Below are 23,641 nucleotides of genomic sequence, written 5' to 3' on the forward strand. Positions count from 1 at the left end.
ATATAATAAATCGCGAAGTTTAAGCCTATGCAATACGTAGTCCACCGTACAATAGGCCTACTTGGCTCGTCTTGGTTGGCGTCCCTAGTTACCGGTGGGTGGCAACCAGTGTACTTGTGGCGCGAAGGCCTAGCTGATCAAGATTTTGAGAAGAATGGTTTTGACTTACAAATTATAGATTTTTGTCGTTTTCTTCAATCAATAACGATTTTTTGTTAGTTTATGAGCTGTTTCACGTCAAATATATCCAAAAAAGCCGGAAATTAGTCCCTTTTAGAGTCGGTTTGGTGTAGAGAAAAAAAATCGGATCTTTGCTGTGTGACGCCACCAACCGCAGTTGATAAATAAAAATATTTATTATATTGATAAATAAAATATTAATCACGCCACCAAGATAAGAGCGCGCGAAAGCATAGCCAACAAGGTCACTAAAGGTTGTTGAGCATGTACAGTAAACAATATATTAGGCAAGCGGCAGTTTCGTTGTTAAGCATGGTTAGTTGATATTTAGTAAGATCTAATAATTTTCGGCCCTTCCCACTGCTATTGTCAATAATTATCTTTTTACGTTCGTTGGCTAGTAAGATGATCGGAATATCAGTATCACCGGAACTGGAACGCACTACACAGATAGTGAGATTACCAGAGTTTTCATCAAGAGCATGGTAGGTCAGATAAGATCTTTTTGTATCAGCTTCAATATGGTCGCTGGACAAAGATGGTACTTCTGTGCAACTGTTTGATGTTATCTTCGTACAAATATTTCCCATTGCAAAGTTCGGTCCACAAGAAGACTGGCCCCTTCTTCACAAGAAACCTTCTCAATAAGCTCCATCATTCTTTCTTTATTTCTACCATTGCACATAAACTGTAAGTATACTCTAATAGCGCTCGTCCGTGGAGATCCACAGATTTATTTAAAATAACCAATAAAAATCACAGTTTGCAAATAATATAATTTAACTGAAATTCACTCTATTCACAGAAAATCATTGCGAGATCATCCTCCGCCATGGTTTTGGTAAACGTTGCCAGTGTTATGGCATCATACGTCCACTCGCACCCATGTCCAGAGAGCGAACGGCACAATGCCACTAAACAAGTTCTCAAATTTGGCAGTCGACGTACCAGCATGTGCATATAATAAACATGACGTCACTTGGTAGAAGTTGACATAGTCGAAGTGAAAATCTAAAAGTTCCTATTGTAAATCAGGGGATCAGCAATTACAAAACTACATATATATATATATATATATATTGTATGTCTGATTGCTCCGTTGACATGTACAGTATGCGTCGAGGATTAATTGACGACAAAAATGTATTGCTGAGCAATTTTTTTTAATTTCATGAAAATCTGAAACCAGGAAGTTCCCTTTCTTACAACCATGCTTTGAGTATCAAAATATGCAATGTTTATATTATTTGCATTATCATTTTGTTCGTAAAACTTCTAAAGCTATACGGGTTTGCTGTCTGGTTCTAGATCGAATTAGTAAAAGGATAAATATTGCGTCTGAAATATCCAGATGAACTAGTAACAACAACCATACAGAACTTTAAACCAACAGAGAGCAATAACAACACTTCAGAAGGCGAAACAGATAATAAAACCGAAATACCAGTGCGAATCATCCTGCCATTCTAAGACCAGAAATCTGCGAACTCCGTCAAGCGACAACTATGCCAACTAAGTCACAAGATAAACAAAAACATTGTCCCTGTATTCATAAGTAAAAAAGTTAAAGATAACATTAGGAAAGTTGAAAAGAAACCAACTATTATAAGTCAATAATGTGGTGTGTATAAATTTAAATGTGATTTGTTTGATGCAAGTTATGTTGGATATACATGCCGACACCTCTACCAACACATTGTTGTGAACATAGTAGATGCTTAATAGGACAGCATTTAAAGGATCATAACGTGATTTGTTAATCCAAGTAAAATTAATTCATGTTTTAGTATACTTAGAAAATGCAAAAACTAATTTGACTGCCTTATCTATGAAATGTTGTATATCAGACAATTAAAACCTAGTCTGAATAAACAAAGTGACTCTGTAAAAGCTAAGCTTTTCATTTGACAGGATAGTCTTTTGTTATTTAAACTTTGACCCTTGGCTTGTGCTATTTAATTAGTTGGTATTTTAAATTTATTCATTGGACTTGATAATGACCCCATGATGGAGTCGAAACGTCGTTCTTTTTTAAGCGTTATTTTATATTATGTAAATATTGTTTCATACGTATAATACTTTAGCTCACAATTTGTAGTTTTCAGACAAAAATCAAAACGCCGACTGGTGGACTAACATAAACAAGAAATATTTCTTCCAAAAAACGCCGCTCGACTTGAACTATTGTTCTTTCTTCACAAATAGGATTTATTATCAATTATTAGTTTGATCCTTGTACGGTAGTTACTTGTTGTAACACGGTTACTAAACAACTTAAACAACTTAGTGCGAAGATTGAAAATGATATTTTACCAGTATTTACTAGTCGTAAGATAGGTGACACCTTAAAACCTAAAGAAATGAAACCCAGAATCATTAATTCACAATGCGTTGTGTAGAAATTTCAATGTGGTTTGTGTGATACAAACTATGTCGGTTACACTTGCCGACACCTTTACAAACGCATTAATGAACATAACAAAAGTATTATAGGTGATCACCTAAAACAACATGGCATAACTGGTGATATCTCAGAATACTTTAGAGTCTTATCTAAATGCAACAATAAGTTTGATTGCCTAATTAAGGAGATGTTGTGGATCAAAGAGATAAAACCTACATTCAATAAACAATCGGATTCCATCAAAGCTAAATTGTTTATCTAACTCAGTAGGAGGAGCTAATTACTTAATTAGCCCTCAATTAGCATTTCCTGTCACCAACTTTGGTGCTTAGTGCACATAATTATTATTGTTTTGTATTCACTTGATCTTGAAAATTGTTCTATGATGGTACCGAAACGTCGATCTCTCTTTTTGTCATTACATTTTATATTGAAATTATATAGTAAAGGTCTTTTAATTCGTAATAATTGAACTGTAAACATAATTCTTTTGAGTGTTTGTTTATTTACATAATTATCATATCATTCCCTTCAGATCAACTATTTTTTATTTTCATTACATCTAACCAAACACGTAACAAAAGTGGTTAAAATATCTTATCATCTAACACGTACGGCCGTACGCGCTAGATTGTTTTTGTAGTTGAGCCTCTCATGACCTGGGATTTGTATGTCTTCCTACGCTAAGATTATATAGTTCCACATGCCATGTGCTTTTTTCCCTAAAATATATTTCCCAAAAGCCCCGTTTTTTTTCTTGATATGAGGCCTTTATTATTCAAATTTTTTAAAGAAAAAGCACACATACCATAAAAAGTATCCATGTATTTCATTTTTTGGAACAGAATATTCCGTGAGGCTCAACTACAAAACCACCATTTTGTGATATGATGTCATCGTAAGCCAATCAAAGCTGAGCTTTCTCGTGATTGTCTTTGCTCACGGTTGAATGATTTTGGATTCTGGCTGATTTGATTGGTGGATGCGAATCACCCGCAGCGGAATGTTTTCTCTCGCGCGTGTACCATGAAGTCGATCATACGGTCTCTCTGATCGTTACTACACAAAGTTAGAGCAATGAATTTGTCCGAATTCCGTTAAGTAAACAACTTTATATATTTTATAAGCATTTAATAACATGTTTTATTGATATTTCCAATGGTGATATATAAAATAAATTACTAAAAAATGTAATTATATGTAATTATTTTAACCAAAAATTAGAATTGTCGACTGAGGCCGCAAATTGTTTTATTTTCGGCGATGTTTTAGACCCTATATTTCGAAAACTACAAGTCAGATTTTCGTGATTCTTTCTTTATTGTAATATTAATACAGCATACTATGCAATTCTAGAACATATATTGATCAGGTGTATGTACAGGTAATGACACTAATTTTGTCGGCAAATTGGCAATTCCCGCCCCCCCCCCCCCCCCAACTTCAAAATCCTGGATACGCCACTGAATGATATTATACATTCTTTATTCTCGTGGGTCTAATCTTTCCATCTCATGTGTTCATATACGCAACAGATGTGTAACAGCAACCGTTCTTCTTTTGAACGATCCGAACAGGCAGGGGAGCAAGAGAGAGAGCTAGCTAAGGCCTAGGAGTACAGTGTAGATGCATGGTAGATGCAGGTACGTGGTGATGTGTGTGAAGAAGAATACGCGAAGGCAATCACGTGAATTGTGAACAACTAATGAATTATTAGGTGATCATTTAGAATAAAATGATCACCTATTCTTATTGTATAAAATCTTTAATTAAATGTCAATCACAAATATTTCAGAATATCTTTAAAATAATTTAATTTAGTCATAGTTAGCTTTTCAGCGTTATCACTTATCCGTGACGTCATTTATACGCCATTTTGTGAAATCACATTATTAATCATATCTCCATAACTCTTTATCACATATCAATAAAATTCACTATACGTAAAATTCAGGTAAAGGGTAAAAATATTAGCCAATAAAATGCACGCGCACGTAGCGTCATGCGCGTAAAATCGCGCGTTAAAAATTTAAAAAGCTCAAAATTAAGTTTTGATCAATTTAGAGCATGAATTAGGCCATTTGCGAGTTTCAAAAAATTACTGCGCAAAAAAAAATTGTGCGCGCGCGATACTTAAAAAGCCTAAAAAATATGATTTTTACAAATCGCATTCTACTCACTATCCTTAGTACATTTACCAAATTTGAGTCTGTCCCGACTTAAAATGGCGCTATACGAGCAGGTTAAAAATTACAAAATGCGCAAATAAATTGCATCAAAGTGCTGAAAATGATGAAAAATAAGGTATTTTTAAAATGAAAATACTTCTTCAGAATGCACGATGACCCCCATTTTTTTTTTTACGTATTCTGGAAGCCATTGAGTTGTAGATATGAATTCATGTACACATTTTACGTACAAAATGTTGTGAGGTCATAAAATGGCCACTTGAATTTAAAATTAAGTTTTTTTTCTCTTTCGTCATATTTGATCACATTCAATAGAACGCATCTCTATTATTTTGTGCCCGATTTCGCTCAAATTTTAGTATGTAATTACTCAATTAATTGACTTTCTCATGACTTGCCACTATTTTTATTTTGATGACGTCATCACGCATAAAAACTTGAATAACTTAGGTCGTGTAATTTCAACTTCGCCGTAAATTTGAATATCTTACAACTCTTCAGAATTGAAGGTTACCTTGATGATTAGAATTTATTATGGAAGCTGATGAAATGTAGATATGAATTCATATAAAAATCAAGCCTATCGAATGTTGTGACGTTAACATATGGCCAGATGAAGTTAAAAAGTAGTTTTTTCATCTTTTTCGTCAAAGTTATACAAATTTCAAAGAGCGCGCACAGCGCTTCTACGTGCCAGATTCTCTTCCAATTCTTACATTTAATTGCTCAATTCATTATCTTTCGAAATTGTCATCTTCGAGTTTATTTTGATAATTCCATCATACCAAAAAATTAGAACATGATGTGTGTCCCGTAATTTCACCTATGCTACACTGTATATAGATATACAGTATATACTGTACATATTGTATATGGCATATAATGGGCACAACTCAGCACTATAAGCATATAATAGGATGGTATACATCAACATTTTTTGATCGTATGTTAACGTACGTGCATGTTTTAAAAAAATAATTCAGTAAAAGGATAAAAATGATCACCTATATTTCGTCAAAGTGACGAATTAAATTCTAGTTCATGTTTATTTTGTGACGTTACATAAGGGGTCTCCAACTTATGTACGAAAAAAAAATCGCGACCCGGCAAACATACTCTAGGGATAATGACGCAAAATTAAAAGTTAATATTTTTCAAACAAATTATACATTAGTATTTTGTATCTATATTATAATAAAAAAATAATTATGAAAATCCGACTTGTAGTTTTCGAAATAAATAAGATCTAAAACATCGCTGAAAAATGCGCCCTCAGTCGGCAATTATATGAACTACGTCATTTTTCGATAAAATAGCGACATAAAAATAATTACAGTTTTTAGTAATATACTCTCTTTTCCCAAACATTCTTTAGGTCGTTGGACCTATAAATTGGTCGAGTTTACAAATTCTCATTTCTGTCAGCTGTAGTAAGTTAAAGCTTCGCGTGTGGTAACTGCTTCTGAATGCTTATGTCCTCGGAGAATATAGCTGAATGTAGCTGTAGTAACACTGTACCAATAATTGTTCAGTCAGAGAATGGGGTGGATGAATAATAATGAAAAGATTTAAAACACTTTGTGTGCACTGTCAATATTTATTCTGCGTATGTGATACATTATTAGCTGCTTCAAAATTAAACACCAAACATTAAAGATGTATTGTCTCCCTGAAAAAATAATTCTTAAACAATTTTTTGTTGAATATGCCATTTTAATGTCACCTAATAGTTATCCACTTTGACCAACAATTGGATCGAAAAAAAAAATTTTTTTTCTAAAAAAACTGTAATTTAAAGCAACAATTAGTCAAATTGGCTGCCAGCCAATGGGTTTGTGGTTGAATTTAACTATTTATTTTGTCATTTTATAAGTGAAAGCATTAATTCACGGAAGTGATTAACTTTATTAAAACTTCAAAATAATATATTCAAAGTCCGATTTTATTAATCTTTATACTTCATGTTTTTAGGGGACAATACATCTTTAAGCAATGCTTATCAATAATGGTAAAGATCTATTAATTAATGTAAATGTGTTTACAATGCGAAAAGTAATGAACTTATTCATTATTAATACATTCAAATGAATGTTTCAGTTATAGGCCTAATTATAATACCAAATTTGTTCCGGAACTGGACTTGCCGTATGATCTTTCGAAACCTTTAAGATTATACATATGAGAGAGTACATGTTAACAGTTTTTTTTTTAAAGTGATTATATTGTCAGAAAAAATCTAAGCAAGTATTTGTTATGCAAACAATTCTTTTTTTACGCAAAGAGTTTTTGAAGCATGACATGATATGCCTGAAGATATTATCTCAGCTCAGTCTCTATTAATGTTTTTTAAAAACCGCTTGGACAATTTCTGGAGAGAATAAGATATGGGATCTAATAGAATAAAACCTAAACAAACCCCATATGTTTAATCTTTAATCTAATTTAATTAACATTATGATGAGTAATTGCTTTGTGTATATAATTTTCTCTGCTGCTGAGAAGACATTTCAAATAACAAAACCAAAACGAACGAAATATTAATTAGTTAAATGTTATGCAATAAAGGAAAGGATAACTACAATTCTTAAACATCTTCAACAAATGATTGTTTCGGGTATTAATACGGTACATCATGCTTGAATGTTTGCATTGCGTTGTTAGATGCTATCTGTAAAAAAAGTAAAACGTGAATTGTTTTAAATGTGATGGAAGATAAATGTTTTATGCGATGTTGTACAAAAGCCACCCTTTCCTGACGGACTGTATTAATTCAAGCTTCAACGGTGAAGCCTGTTTTGCAGAAAATCTACAAATTCCAGCACTGGTCTTACAATTGATTATTTGTCTGGTCCACAGGTCACCATCTCGGACATTCTCCCCTCAACCACTAAATATTCAGGTTTGACATCCGTAAAGCAGGATGCTGCTCCAGTAGTTAAAGATGTGCTTAATGATAACTGTCTTATGAACAGTTTCGTATTAAATATGATATACGTTTGGCTTCCTTGACATACCATGATATAATTGTAGCTATTCCTAAAATATGGAGAGATGCCATGCAATCTAAGAACTATGATATAATTTTAAAACAAAAAAGTGAAGTAATTATAGCATCGGATTTAAAATTAATAACAAAACTTGCATACACATTAATAATTAATCGTATTAGTACTCTTATCTCCCGCATACCTGTATCAAATTGGAAAACGAATTTTTACATATAGCTGACTGGGATGTGTTATATAAATTAACATACAAAAGTACAATAGACACGACAAGACTGATATATTTTCAGTACAAAATATTAAATTGTTCTTGACTACAAATGTTTTACTAAAAAAAGATTCTTTTAAGGAAGAGCCAGGGTGTTTGCAATATCTTTTTTGGAAATGCAAAAATTAATATCATTTTGGAAAGACGTCCAACTCTGGTTGAACAATAGAAATATGAAAATAGTTTTTAATGCAAAAATTATATTATTGGATTTTCCAAAACTTTCTGTAATAAATTTCATTATTTCGATAGGAAAATACTATATTTATAGATGTAAATGGAGAAATATAGCAGTAACACTAAAATATTTCCTAGTCGAACTAAAATATCTCCAAAATATGGAATGGCACATTGCACAAAAAAGGATAAAATAGATATGCACTTGAAAAAGTGGTTACATATCGGACAGAATGGGTAGTTGAAAACCAATGTTAGGTAATAGCTCGAAATCTGATCGCTTATATATTTTTTACATATTCACATTTGGTTATTGGTTAATGTATAGTATTATGTAAGTTGTGTATATATGGTGTTTTTGTGGGTTTTTTTAAACTGAAAACAAAGTTATTAAAGACATACTGTTTTTGGTACCATGAAATATGAAATCAATAATTAAAATAAAAAACGGATGCTGCCCAAAAAATTTGCAAAATACGGCTTTAATTAACTTGCTTTTTTAATTGTCGTAACAAACTGGTGTATTTAGTATCTAGTAATTTTATTACTGTAGCTTATTAGCCGTGGCACTAAGTGGGTTAGGCAGTGTTGGCGAATATTTATGACTATACCAAAATAACCTAAGCATTTACGCTTGAAGTTTTTATAAAAAAGTTACCATCACACACTTACAAATACCTTAGACCTTTGTGATTTAACTTTCTTTTAATGATTATAATTTTTACCTGGACAAAAATCTTCATTTGAACAACTTCTATGTTCTTCAGATGACCCAATGCAATGTGTACCACCACAAAATGCTGAAGTTACTTCACTCCGAGTTCTTGATTGTGAACCACCACTCCCACAAGTTACAGAACATGATGACCAGTTTTGCCAGTCACTCCAAACACAATTAACCTGATCTTCATCGACGCACTGTCTCGATTCTGTAGGTGATCCACTGCTGCAATCCGTGCCTCCACATACTGCCGATGTCTTCACACGTGTTCTTGTTGATGTACCCATTCCGCAAGAAACAGAACAGGCTGCCCATTCCTGCCAGTTTCCCCAAACACAATTTACTGAATTTCCAGGATTACAAGTTCTTGTTTCGTATGATGGTCCACTACATCCTCCTCCGCCACATGATGCATGGACTCTAATAGTCCGGCTTCTCGATTGTATTCCTCCGCTTCCGCAGGTTATTGAACAAGATGACCATGCTTGCCAGCTGTTCCACTGGCAGTTTCCTGGACTGCACGATCGTCTACGTCGTCTACGTCGTCTAACTCTAAAACCCGCGTCAACGAGTAGTAATTCTAATACAACTAAGCATACCAAAAATACCAGAGTAGCTTGCATTTCTCTAAAAAAAAAACAAGAAAACAAAAATGTAACACTGTACACTATCATTTTTAATTTGATTTAATCAACAGTTGCAGTAAAGATTTATCAAGAAAACTGTTATATAAAGAGTTTGATAACGGTGGATTTAAAATGCCTCATATTCTTAGTTTTATCGATAGACTCAAAACGTGCAGGATTAAATAATATATTCCTAGATAATAATAATAATAGAAAATGTTGTTGTTTTCACCACCAAGCTGAGAAATATTTTCGCTTGTAATTTCTCAACAAAAGTCTCTTCTTATAACAAAACTATCTCCTTGTTTAAAAGATGTAGGCTACTGTTAGCTTGGGTTGTATCCCATTTTTTACAAATCTAGATTATAGATTCGCTAGATTATAGAGCAATTGCGGTTTTGTGAATAGATCGATTATTATCCAAAGATCTTTTCAGTTTCAAATCATTCCTTTATTATTAACTCTCTCTCTATCTAACCACAATAACGGAAACTAAAATTAGTGACATAATATTATAGCTCAACGACAAAAAAGTCCAGGATCTGATGGCTTTTCCAATCGAGTTATCAAAAACATAATATACTTTATTTCCAAGCTTTTAGCCCATATTTTTAACCTGTCATTTCAAACGGAAATGTTCCCAGACTTTATTAAAAAGTGTCAAAGTTATTTCTATATTTTAAAAAGGCGGTCAACATCACTATTTACAATCGACTTTATAATTTTTTTTCTAAAAATATTATATCTTGTTTAAACATCAGTACGGTTTCAGAAAAGCTTCTTTTAACTGATCTCGCAATAATTGATCTTACAATAAGCACACGGTTGGTATTTTTCTTGACTTGAGTAAGGCTTTTGACACATGAATCATGATATACTTCTTGATAAACTACAACATTAAAGTGTCAGAGGCCTTCCTCGTTAACTCTCAAGTAGTTACCTTACTAATCGACAACAATTTACTGCTTTTCGTCCTTTCAATTCCCAACCTTCCATTCAATGCGGCGTTTCACAAGGTTCTATACTTGGTCCATTATTATTTTTATTTACTCTACAGCTCACCATGTCGGTCGGTTGATCAGTAAACACTAATTGTATATGGCCTTGTTTTGATATCAGGGCCACGGATTCCGTAGTGAGATAATTTGAATAAGAGTATATTGTGATCAATTGTATCGAAAGCCTTGGAGTGGTCTATAAAAATTCCTAATGTGAGGTGACGGTCTTCGAAACCATCAACAATTTGATTAGTTAGGTCGATTAGAGCTGATGCAGTATTATGGCGTTTTCTGAATCCAAATTGTTTTTTTGTAGAATGTTGTATTTATTTATGAATGAGGACGTACGTTCATAAATCACTCTCTCCAAGGCTTTCGAGAAAATTGAAAGAATTGAGATAGGACGATAGTTGGAGAGATCAGATTTGTTGCCGGTCTTATAAATAGGAGTAACACGCGCTATCTTCATCCTGTCTAACCTGTTTAACCATTAGATAAAACAAGATTAAAAATATGGGATAATGAAAAGGAGATCAAATTTGCAACATATTTAATGGGTTTTGTTTTAAAATCGTCAATGCCAGGGGATTTGTTTGTTTCAAAGGATGTCATAATTTTTATTATGTTTATACTTCCGTCTGGATTAAGGAATAACAATTATCAGTTGGGTTTGGCAGAAAGTCTTTAAATGACTTATTGACATGGGAAATTTTGTTAGCAAGGGAAGGACCAATTTCTACAAAGTATTTGTTAAAAGCATTACATATTGTATTGGGATCTTTAGTCAGTTCACCGTTACAGTTGATAGAGATATCAGAGTTTCGATTATTGGGGTTTTTGAGTAGTGAATTGATGGTTTTCCAGGTTGCCTTGATATTATTTTTATGTTTAATGAAAGTGTCCGTAATTTTTTAGCCAGTTTGATCAAAGTATTTGATTTATTGCGAAATTTTTTGTATGTTTTTTCATTGGCGACAGAAGGACAGTGGAGGAATTTAGAATAAAGTTTGTGTTTATATTTAACTGAATTTAGCAATCCATTAGACATCCAGGATTTTTATTTTTTTTATATTTTTTTTTCATTTTTGGAGGGGAAAGTGTTTATTATAAAGTGATTTTAATTTATTGTAAAAATTATTATATGCAGTGTTGGGATCGTCAGTGTTTATATGCAGTGTTGGGATCGTCAGTGTTTATATGCAGTGTTGGGATCGTCAGTTTTTATAACTTCAAGCCATTGTTGTGTAGCCACATCAATGCGAAAGTTTTCCAGGGATGTATAGTTTATTTACTCATTTACTCATGCATTTCTTCCCTTTTTGAGCCAGTTGGAACATTATTAATAAAAGAAATATTGAAAACAGGAAGATGCTCAGAGATATCACAATACAGTAAACCACTTATGTTGTGATGATTGAACTGATTTGTAAAAATGTTGTCAAGCAGAGTAGCAGTGGTTTTAGATATACGTGATGGTTTGTGAATTCATGGAAGGTAATGGTTACTAACCAGTGAATTTATAAAATGGCGGGCTTCGTTATCAAATTCATATTTAAGAATGTCAATATTGAAATCGCCAAGGATATACACAATCTTGTTTTCTTTGGATAATGTGGAAAGACCAGAATCTAGTTCATCTGAAAATGTGTTTGGGTCAAAAGAGGGGGGCCTATAAACCGTTCCAATTACGATGTTTTTTAAATTTGGTATGGTAATTTCGATAAAAATTGATTCGCATGTAGAGGGGTGTAGAGTCAAGTCATTTCTTGTAGAATACTGAAGGCTATCACGAATATACATGGCAACGCCACCATCGACTTTATGGTCTCTGTGATTTGCAGTAAAATGGCAATTTGGGAGCTGTACAAGAGGGTTATCATATTTAAGGCAAGTTTCACTTACACCAATGACATCAAACTGATGCTTTGTTGTTTCTCTAAGAGTTGTTTAATTTGATCAGTGTTTTTAAGGATACTTCTAGAGTTAAAATGAATTGTAGAAAAGCAGTCAGATTTAGTATTCGGGAATTCATTCATTCATTCATCTTTTATTGCGGAAAAAAAAAATTCTCCATAGTTCAGCAACAAATTAGTGTACATTATTGCAAATATAACAAATACATATAAATATATATGTAGAGATATATATAAAAAAAACCTATGCTACATAGTCACAGTTAGAACAATAGATTCATCCATCTACTATGTAGATTGGATGAAGGAAAAGCAAATTCATGAATACATTTTATGACAATATTGTCTGACCTCCCTAACCTGCACAACATGCCAAACACCACCTTACGTTGTAGTTCGTAGAACGAGCAGATGTGGTTTTCTACAAACATGGTGCTGGCACTGCATGACCTAGGTTTATTAAGGAGCAGGCGTAAGGCATTGTTGAAGCACACCTTTAGTGCTTCCATAGATTTTACATTAAAATTTGCCCACAAAGAAGCACAGTATAAGTTACTACAATATGTTTTAAACAAAAAACACTTTATGTTTTTAGAGCATTTTGAGAAAGTTCTACATAGTGTATTAGCTCTAATGCACAATGACCTGTACTGTCGTTTGATATCCGTATCATCTTTCAAATCGGGTGTCAACGTGTGACCCAAGTATTTAAAAACTCTAAAAAAGTCAAGTTCCGACTCAAATAAGTTTAAAGTGGGAAGCTTTGTCAATTTCCTGACTGTAGGACAGAATAACATACATACAGATTTTTTTCTTGTTATACAATATATCATGCGTTAATGAGTATTTTTCACACATATGAATTAGATGTTGTAATGCGGAGGCAGATGGTGCAATAAGTACCATATCATCCGCGTAACTAAGGTTGTTTAGTTTTATACCTTGTAATTCGCATCCATTGCGAGACATACTGAGATTGACAATTAAATCATCCATATAAATATTAAAAAGTAAAGGAGACATAACTCCACCTTGTCTAACACCATTGGTAACTGGGAAGTCTCTAGACAATGACTTTCTCCACCGAACATGAAACCTTTGATTGGTATACCAAGATACAAGAACTCTAACTACACATGAGTTGGGGTAGTAGTATTGAGATAATTTTTGGTTTTTAGAGAAAAAATGTGTATCAGGATCAATATTAGTAGTAAAATTGTCAAAATCATTTAAAAAGGGTGAAAAAATGAAGTTGGTTAGTCGGTCATGTTGCGAGGTGCTAGAGGCTATATCAGTTGCATAGTACATACCAAAAAAAAATATGTGTTACAAAAACAGTATACGACTTAACGTATTTAAAGAGAGGGGAAAAAAAGAAAAAAAAAGAATCAAAATTGAAATTTTTGGTTAAAATTAACTGATATTGATAAAAATATGATGTGATGAATGAAAACAACAAAATAAAAAAATTAAAAATTAAAAATTATGGAACGTGTATTTATTTTTAAAGTGTTTAATTATTATTATTTTCCTTTCAAAAAGTATATAAGTTATCTTGATGCTTGGCATTGTTTCCCTGGCTGACCACTTCCTCTTCTCTTCTGTCCACTTCATCTTCTTCATGCTTCTCATCCGTGATCCACACTCTCACCAGTTTAATAATAAAAACATTGTCAAACAAAAGTTAATGATGAAAATAGAAGTAATAATAGTTATGATTATCAAAATAATAATTGATAAATAAAAAAAAAATTGATATGATGGAAAAAGAAAAAGAAAAACGTCTTAGCTTTTATGAATGTTGTTTTCAGTTATGACTTAATGTTATGTAAGGAGTACTTAGCTGTTCGTTGATTGTTCCTGATTTGGGTGGAAACTCAAAGATGGTTGAGGTCAGAAACTGATCTGATGACGATCTTTTTCTTGTTCTTTAGCAGACAGTGTACTCTTCCATCTGTGGACCAGGCAGCTTTAACTGCTTCATTACGTGTTGCTAGATGTAATTACAGATTTAAGCGTCTAGATGTTAGGTTCTCAGTAATTGAGTAACCAGATTTTGTTAGTTGTCGTTTATTGCGAAAAAAATCAGAGCGAGTGCGATATGAGGTGACTTGGATTTAGATACTGGTAATACATCGGTGCCAGGATTTAGTTTCTTCCTGCCTAAACGATGTGTGCGATCAATATCACAAATTTCAACCCCTTCTGAGATCCTCGTTGTTATTACGTCTATCCCCATTGCTATGTTTTCAGCTAATAAAATGTCATTCTGTTCACGAAGATTAGAAATGTTTGCCGCCGTTACTCCGTTGTCCATGGCAACGCTGTCATAAACACTGTCAGTAACCTGATCAATTATAGATTTACTGATTTCAGCAATTAGCGTTTTACTATCACATAGGCTACAGCTTTAAGTTCAGGTGACGATAATATATGATTACTAATGCTTGTTGCCACAATTGAAATTAGTTGAGGATCGTCGGCCAGAAGGTCATGAAGGGGTCCGACTCTCAGACCTAGCGGTGATACCGGCTTTTGTTTGTTTGTTTGTCATCACTCTAGCGCTCACAATTTTAATTCGAATGACTCCAAATTACTACGATACATGTCGCCTGGTGCAAGAACGACATTGCCCAATTTTGACCACGGTCTCAATTCTGGACCACTTTTTAGAATTATTTTCAGACCTGCTAGTGTTAAAAGAAGGGACATAATTTTCACAAGCCGGTGAGCAGTCTTAAAGTAACAAGTAAACTAAAATTGCATTTTTTGAGAACTACTTGTCCAAAAAACTTCATTTTTGTACAAGAGGCAAGAGTTATTATTTGTAATTTTAAAACATAATTAGATAAGGTTTTTGATGCGAGTAGGCCTAGTTTAAAAAACATATTTCTTTTTAAATTCACTCGTTTGATCTTCGCGTTGCTGTTCTATTGTTAGTCAACTGAAGCTATTGTTAATTGAAAGGCATGTTAAATAACCATTAAACCAAACTCGCATAGACATGTTTATAGTGAAATTAGCCTAAATCACAAACCGCATTAAGACACACACAAATATACATATATATATATTTTTTCCCGGAGAAATCTTATGTAGGAGAATGTTACATTAGGCGGAGGTATGCACTCTCGGAGTGGCTTTCTAGTTTAATTTGTTTCCCTTTCTTAATTTCTTCGGCCATCATTGGTTTCAGTTTTTTTCTAATTGCTCTAACTGCTGCTGTGAAATCTTCACTGACGCTTGCTTCTGCTTGAAAACCATAATAATTAATTTGATTACTACATTTTTATTATTTCTCTGATACCTGCTTATTACTATTATGTGTATTTGAAGTGTGAAAAAAAAAATAAAAGAAAAGAAAAAAAAAGGATAAAATGATTGGATCAACAATCATTATTGGCAGTGGAAAGGGTCTGAGACTAATAGAACCATGTCAATTCCAACTAATATAAACAAGGCCATATACATGGCTGCATTTTGTACGCGACTAAAAAGCAATGCTTGGAATGATTCACTCTCTTCCTTTTTCGAAAGAGGAGTCCGGAATTAATCCTAGTGATCAAATCCTGGTGGTCACGCATAGCGATAATCAACACTTGTTTGCAGAACTAGGCAATGTCCAAAAACAAAATAGTTTCTGGACGAGAAATCATCATCATCTTTAGAATCATTTTATTGATAGCAATGCAAGAATATGTCTCAGGCTAGTGTTTGGATAGTTCAGAAAATCATGGACATGGATTCAAGATTTATCTAATCTATTCAATGCAATTCAAGGTTTTATTCAATAAAGCGAAATTTATATTGTAGCCAAAGGCTAAATTGTGTAAAATTTTACAAAATATTGCACATATAAAAAAGTTATCACATAAAAAGAACATCTTATATTAAAATGGAATTGGATAAAGTACATAATATGAAAATGAGAAAAACATTGAAAAGTAAAAGAAATTGTTACGAATCATGGCCTAATAAAATATCTGTATTAAAACTTATGTATTATTTGTTTATTATTACACATTGGTTGATGACGGCTAAATGTAATTATTCTTTATTATTCAACAGGTTAATTAGGTATGGTAAAGGCTGTTTTTATATCGTTTAGTTCTACATTTTATTTCTTGATATGGGTTGGTCTTTCTTAAGTTGTACAGTTCTAGGATGTAGCCATGATTGAAAATATGCCGACTTTTTGAGGTATTCAGCAAACCTTAGACATAGGTTTTTTCTTCTAGTAGCGAGGGTTTCTAAATTACATACACTGAGAGCATTTTCATAGGTTATATAATTTATACCAAGAATTATTCTAAGTACCTTCCTTTGTATTGCTTCTAATTAATCAATCTGTTTGTTCGTTGTGCCAGCATTCCAAACAGCATTCCAAAACTGGGTTGGTATATACATTTTCTTGATGTACTAGTTGGACTACTATGTTCTGATTGCAATGCGGACGAAAAAGTGAAAACCAATAATATAATACGATTTGTTAGACGCTTATCCACCAAATTGGTTAAGGCGCCTGTGAAAACCAATGGAAACTAATCCGTAGACAAAAACCACATAACTGCATTTTATTTACCAGTTAAGGTGCACAGACTTGCTAGTACATAACTTACAAGTAGAGTCACCAGGCAAAGTGAAAAAAGGGATTAAATTCTTAAACTTGTAAAACCTTAATGATTCTAAAGAAATGTATAAAATATTATTATTTGTCAAAATATCATGAGTAAATCTACTGTTCTTTGTATATATTTCCATACTTACATAGATAATTTGAAGTTTATAAATGGCGTTTACATTTTCTTTATTCAACTATTTATAATATTTTGTTTTGTGAGGGGTCTGATTGAAACAACTTGTTACTTCTAAAATAGATCCTAACCAAAAAAAAAGGGTGGGTGAATATTATGTTAAAATGTTGAATATTTATGTTAAATAATATGTTTCTTTATCATGTCGTTAACGTGATCTTGTTTATCACGTTAATTCCGGCTAACGTGCTCTCTCGGAGAGCCTGTTAATTATCATGATCTTACGAAGACACATATGCAGAGACGAAATTCAATCAATCAGTGCTTGGTTATTTACTGTATCATCGACCACCCACTGGAAGAAGTCACCATTGTTGTTGTTTTGATTTCGTTGACCGCTAGCTTTAACAAGTTGTTTTCCTTTGATAGTTAAATTGCTTAGGTTTAACCCACTATCATACATCAAGTTAGTTAGACGATTAAAGAATGAAATACCTGATCGCAATCTGGAGAACGAACCAGAAATTAATGTGAAACAGCCAGGACTATTTCGAAAGCTAACCTAACCTAATTAACAACTCCCTGCCTAGACCGTCCAACCTTACGAAAAGGCTGACACTTGAAATTTTTATAGTTAAATATGTATTGTCCCCCTGAAAAAATAATTATTAACAAAATAGTTGTTGAATATGCCATTTTAATGTAACATAATAATTATTCACTTTGACCAAAAATTGGATCGAAAAAATGTATTTACCTGAAAAAAAATGGTCAAATTCGCTTTTTGGTTGAATTTAAACATTTATTTTGTCATTTTATAAGTGAAAACATTTGTTTTTTCAATCGAAGTGATTAACTTTATTAAAATTACAAAATAACATATTCAAAGTCTGATTTAATTAATCTTCATTTTTCATGTTTTTGGGGGACAATACATCTTTAAAATCATGTGTTTTGAAACCTAAAGTTCTGCAAAATTACGGAGTTAATAAATATCATCGATTTTGAACGTTCTTGATTACTGCCGAAATTGTAACAATTTCGGAAAGGTAAGCGTGAGTGAGGTGAAAATAGAGATGGGCCAGGTTTGTTTTCAAATTAATTCACGCTCGCTACTTAGGCCTACTTTTTGACACGAAATATTTAAGGCAAAGATGCCATGGCTCATCCGCAAGAAAACCATGGACAATGCCTATTAGTTACTATTCTTTGTTATCTTAGGCCTGCTGGCTAGCTACTACATAGAGGCCCACACTACAAAAAAACAAATCAACAATCCCTTCCCACGTGTGCTCCAAACATGTGTTTGGCGTTTCACGCATCAGTGCACCTCATTAGCATACTTAGATGACGATGTTAAATTCTTAGGAACGCTCTTCCTGTTCAGATGTATTGTCCCCCTGAAAAAAATATTTTTTTGTTGAATATTCCATTTTAATGCAACATAATAGTTATCCACTTTGACCAAAAATTTGATCGAAAAAAAAAATGCATTTACCTGAAAAAAATGTAATTTAAAGCAAAAAAAGTCAAATTGGCTGCCAGCCAATGGATTTTTGGTTGAATTTAACCATTTATTTTGCCATTTTATAAGTGAACACATGATTTTTTGTTGTTTTTTTTCTATGGAAGTGATTAACTTTATTAAAGCTACAAAATAACATATTCAAAGTCTGATTTAACTAATCTTCATGTTTTTGGGGACATGATAAAAATCTTACGTGAACGTGGCTACTCCTTATATTCGTTCTGTTTTTTTCTCCTTGTAATTGTATGAAATATATATTTTTAGTCTATTGCTCTCTGTAGAACGATTGCCTATTATTATTGTCAAACATTTTTTCTGCTCAATTGTTGTGTCACGCAGATCTCAAAAACGGCGATAGCAGTTATGTTGTAACTTGGACAGCAGATGCACGTATATATGTAGTTGTGCAACATACTTTGGTTTAATGAAAATATGGTCACATAGCGTAACTACGCGTGATTTTCTTAAACTCTTAAATTGACTAAAAAATAACAGCCTTTTTCAAATGAAACTTGGACACACGTATGCTTCATGTCAAGGGTCATCTTTCTGTACCATCAGCAAAATTTTTGAACGTTGGTAATTTTGCGCGTACGCGCGTTTTCAAAGTTAAAACTGCTCAAATCAATTTCTAATCAACTTTCTACACGTTTCAGGACATTTTAAGTATTTCACATTTTTCACAAACGTCTGCGTCACCTACGCGCTTCTGCGTACTTAGCTCGTACGCAGCTTAGACAGACCTTTTTTGCAATTGATTGTTGTTCTGTATACCTTTTATGATAAGTTCCTTTCATTTTTGATGAATTATGAATGTAAAATAATGACACACGTGCACGTCAAACTTTAAAAATCGTGCGCTTAAAAAAGGGTAATTTTATGCAAATTTGTGTAAAAATATGCCGATTTTCAATCGATTATAGCTCTCTGGGATGGCTGTTGACCCTTATTTTTTTCTAACTAATTATAAAAGGTAATGAGTTGTGGATATGAATTCATGTGAAATTTAGACCGTAAGTATGTTATGACGTCATCATATGGCCATCTGAATTTTACAAATTGGATTTTTATCTCTTTAGACACAGTTCGTCACATTCAATAGAGCACATAGGTATCACGTAAACGTTATTAATTTTCTTCCAATTTTCAATAATGTTATTACTCAAAAAATTCTCCTTCAGGCATATGAACTTTTTTTAATTTGAAAAGGTCATCATATTCAAACAATTAAATAAACTTGAGTAGTGTATAATCAAAATTAACCGTCAACTAAACCATTTACAATGCCAATACCGTCCACTGTTAACGCTTGTTGGTGGACGGTTTTGATCAATGTTATGCTGTTTGTACAATCGTTGTGGTGCAGCCTACTGTAGACTAAGCCTAATAAATAGCATGTGCGTGATACGATGCGCTTGCGCGATAGTCTAACTCGTCACCGTGACGAGTTCAAATCTAGTTCTGTATTATTCTTTCTTCCTGTCATTTTTTAAAACGTGTAAACGTAACATTTCATAGCTTTGTCAACATATGGACATTTACGTGAAGTTGTGCACCTCCTATTTTTGAATGATGTCAGAGTTGTGCGATTTATGATTTGTTATGATCAACCATAGAATAGAAACCAAACGTTATTTTTCATTGACACTTGGTAAAAGTGTAATTCATATAAAGGGCAAACTTGCTGTGGATAAATAATGGCGTGTTGTAAACAAAGTTACGCGCACGCGCATTTAAAATTTGAAAATACGGACTGAACTGAACTGAACTTTTATTGTATCTCTTTTAAATCAGAGGCAAAGTCTCAATGAGATGTGCAACAAGTTTACAGTGAAAAATAATTCATACACACTTAAATATAAATACAAAACAAGAAATTAGACATAAGAACAAAATAACAAAAAAAAAAAAAATTAAGAAAACTGAGACAGATTAAATACTAAGAAAATGAATAAATTAAGTTTGAGAAGGGATTTTATTATATATATCATTTCGTGTGTTCCAAGCCATGGTCAGAAAAATGTTACAATGTTTGTCGAAAATAATACTTGCTAATTCGTATACATCATGGGTCAATTGATTTGGTGTAATTTTAAATTCATTATGGATTTCAAGATCATCGAAGAATAAGTGGTATTTAAGATCTAGAGAGCTAGTAGTAAACAATTCCCAGAACATGGACAGATTATTGTTGTTTAGCTCATCTTTAAGGTTCATGAGTATTGGATGTCTAACGTACTCAAGTCGTTTGCATTCAAATACGAAATGATATACAGTTTCCTTTTCATTACAATTACACAATAAACATATACCTGCATTTTGAGGTGACCATGCTTCTTTTCTACCTTCAAGTGGTAGAGAATTGGAGCGAATTTTAAATTCTAGGTTTGAAGCATGGTAGTTACACTTATCTAATAAGTATTTTTCTAGTTTTGGTTCATTTTTATACCTTATATAATTACTTAGTGATGGTTTATTCTTAGCATTCTCAAGCCATTTCATCTTATCTCTTATAGTGTTTTTTTCTTTGAAATCTTTAAGCCAATTATTAGCATATTCTAAGTTAAAATGTTTTTGTATATCACAGTTGATTAAAATAGATTTTATATTATGTAGCCAATTCCAATTTAAAGTGTTTTCAAGTGCAAAGAGCGCTCTTAGCAGAACTTTTGGTAAACGACCTTCGTCCATGTTTTTCAATCTTTTGAAGTAGGACATTCCTCTATCCGATAGTATGGACAATTAATTTCTAATCAACTTTCTACACGATTCATGTCATTTTAAGCATGTAAATGTTTACGTGTGCGGTGCGCACGTAGCGTTAATGACATAATTTTTGTGCGTGAATTATGTATTTCCATCCTTTTCTAGTAATTTTACTAAAGTTGAAACCATTTCGACTTAAAATCACGTCATACGATCAGGTCGGATTAGACAATTCGTGCACGTTTTTTATAAAAAAGTTCAAAAATTTGTCAAAATTAAGTCTTTTTTTACACAGTCATAGTTTCTAAAATAAATGGTGAATTTACTTTTATTACATATTCTGGAAGGTGATGAGTTGTACATATCGGATCATGCATCAATATGGCTAACCGGACATTATGGAAATTTGTCCCTTTTCGGGTGGTGATACAATTATTGACTACAATTTTTATCAAAAGATATTAAAATGACATGGACTAGTCTAGTATGAACATTTTCAGACGTTGTAATAACTACCATCAACTTGGTATACCAAGGCAGAGAAAAATAAACATAACCATCACCTGATAGCTTAAATCAATATGCAATAAACTGTATTATACAGAGTAGCATAGTTAAAATTAATGAATAAATAAAGCTACTCTACGATGGAAGAACACCATTAATTAAATATCATGATAAAGAAGAATAATAATATAAAAGAAACTGTTAAAAGTTCCACTAAAGAATAAAAGAAAACTTCCAAGTTTTAATAAAGAACACAATGGACTAGTTTGGAATAGGAATTCTAAAATATATAAACAAAAAATGACGACAATGAGAAAAAAAGAAGGTGTCTCGTGATTTACTCAATTTATAAATACTAAAAACAGAATACATACCTATAAGGTTGTTAAACCAATATCAGGAGGAAATGAACAACAAAATAGTTACTCTACACTGCGCGAACACAGAATGATTCTTCGTTTCCTCGTAAACAGTTTTTAAATAATTATTTACACCTGTGAATAAAGGCGACTACATAATATATTAAGGGGTAATTATAATATTTTGAGCGTAATACTGATGTATTGACATATTTTCCAACAATGCTAGCCAATGTTATTACTTTTCAGTAGTTATTAATTTTGATTTATTGCGTATATGTGTTTATTTATTTCATTTACAACAAACATTACACACAAATCACAAAGAACAACCCTCTTCAAAAGTAGACGATAATAATATATAACCGGCACTCTTAAACACACGTACACCAACTGAAATATTATATGATCATCAAGTTTCAAGTTTCAATAAACATTTATTTAAGATGGTCATTACAAACAATATATAACAAACAATATTTTAACATTAATCAACAATTAATATAAGACCATCTTAGGGATCAAAATTAGAAGTAAAACTTGTCTCACAATGACCCCTAAAATAATAATAAAACAAAATAAGAACGGTACCGTATAATTATACACATACAACGCATACAATTAAATAAATTATAATAATGGGGAGAACGGAAATCTATGGCAAGCCTCAGCTGTCTGAAGTATTCAAAATATTATATTATTATATCATTTTTTTATTATATTATATATTGTATTGTAATGAATTATACGTTTTGCATTATATTACTTGGTTTTAGCATTATATTATATCTATTTCTAATATATTATGTGAAAAATGTAACAAATTATTGACTTTTTGTACTATATTATTCGGTTTGGGCATTATATTATGAACATTTACTATTATATTATTAATAAAATACATTATATTATAATATAATTGTATTATATTAAACGCATTTACTTTACTTTATAACATACAACATTATTATATTATACGCATTCGTTAGTTATATTATTATTTTATATGATGTTTATTATACGTCACGGCTTATTTCACTTCTCTCTTTCTCTCCCTCCCCCTGTTCACTAGCAATCAGCGGCAGAATCTAAATTATGTGACTGTTGAAGAAAAACAAGGCCTAGGCCTAATTATCTTTACTAGCTACGTACTAGGCACTAGGGGATCTAGCCTAGACGTAGCTAGCTAGACAAGTGACCAAGGACCACCGGACAGCTACAACTAATACTACAATACAATAATACTACTACAATAACTACTACTGCTACTACTTATGCCTAGCTAGTAGAGGTAGCTACTACACTA

The 23,641-nt window shown here is 32.4% G+C and overlaps 1 protein-coding gene across 1 annotated transcript; it reads right to left on the reverse strand.

Annotated features, from left to right (window-relative positions):
* Positions 1-6,333: 6,333 nt before the first annotated feature.
* On the reverse strand, positions 6,334-22,438 carry LOC140054460 (adhesion G protein-coupled receptor B1-like). Its single transcript, XM_072099451.1, has 3 exons — positions 22,351-22,438; positions 8,949-9,571; positions 6,334-7,441 (listed from the first exon to the last, which is right to left on the reverse strand). The coding sequence occupies exons 2-3, from the start codon at positions 9,565-9,567 to the stop codon at positions 7,431-7,433; spliced, it is 630 nt and encodes a 209-aa protein (XP_071955552.1). The 5' UTR covers positions 9,568-9,571; positions 22,351-22,438; the 3' UTR covers positions 6,334-7,430.
* Positions 22,439-23,641: the final 1,203 nt, after the last annotated feature.

The sequence above is a fragment of the Antedon mediterranea genome, chromosome 7 (assembly GCF_964355755.1).
Source record: "Antedon mediterranea chromosome 7, ecAntMedi1.1, whole genome shotgun sequence".
NCBI classification, from domain to species: domain Eukaryota; kingdom Metazoa; phylum Echinodermata; class Crinoidea; order Comatulida; family Antedonidae; genus Antedon; species Antedon mediterranea.

Bases quoted from the DNA above. Each gene is read 5' to 3' on its own strand.
- LOC140054460 (XM_072099451.1), bottom strand. From the start codon at position 9,567: ATGCAAGCTACTCTGGTATTTTTGGTATGCTTAGTTGTATTAGAATTA.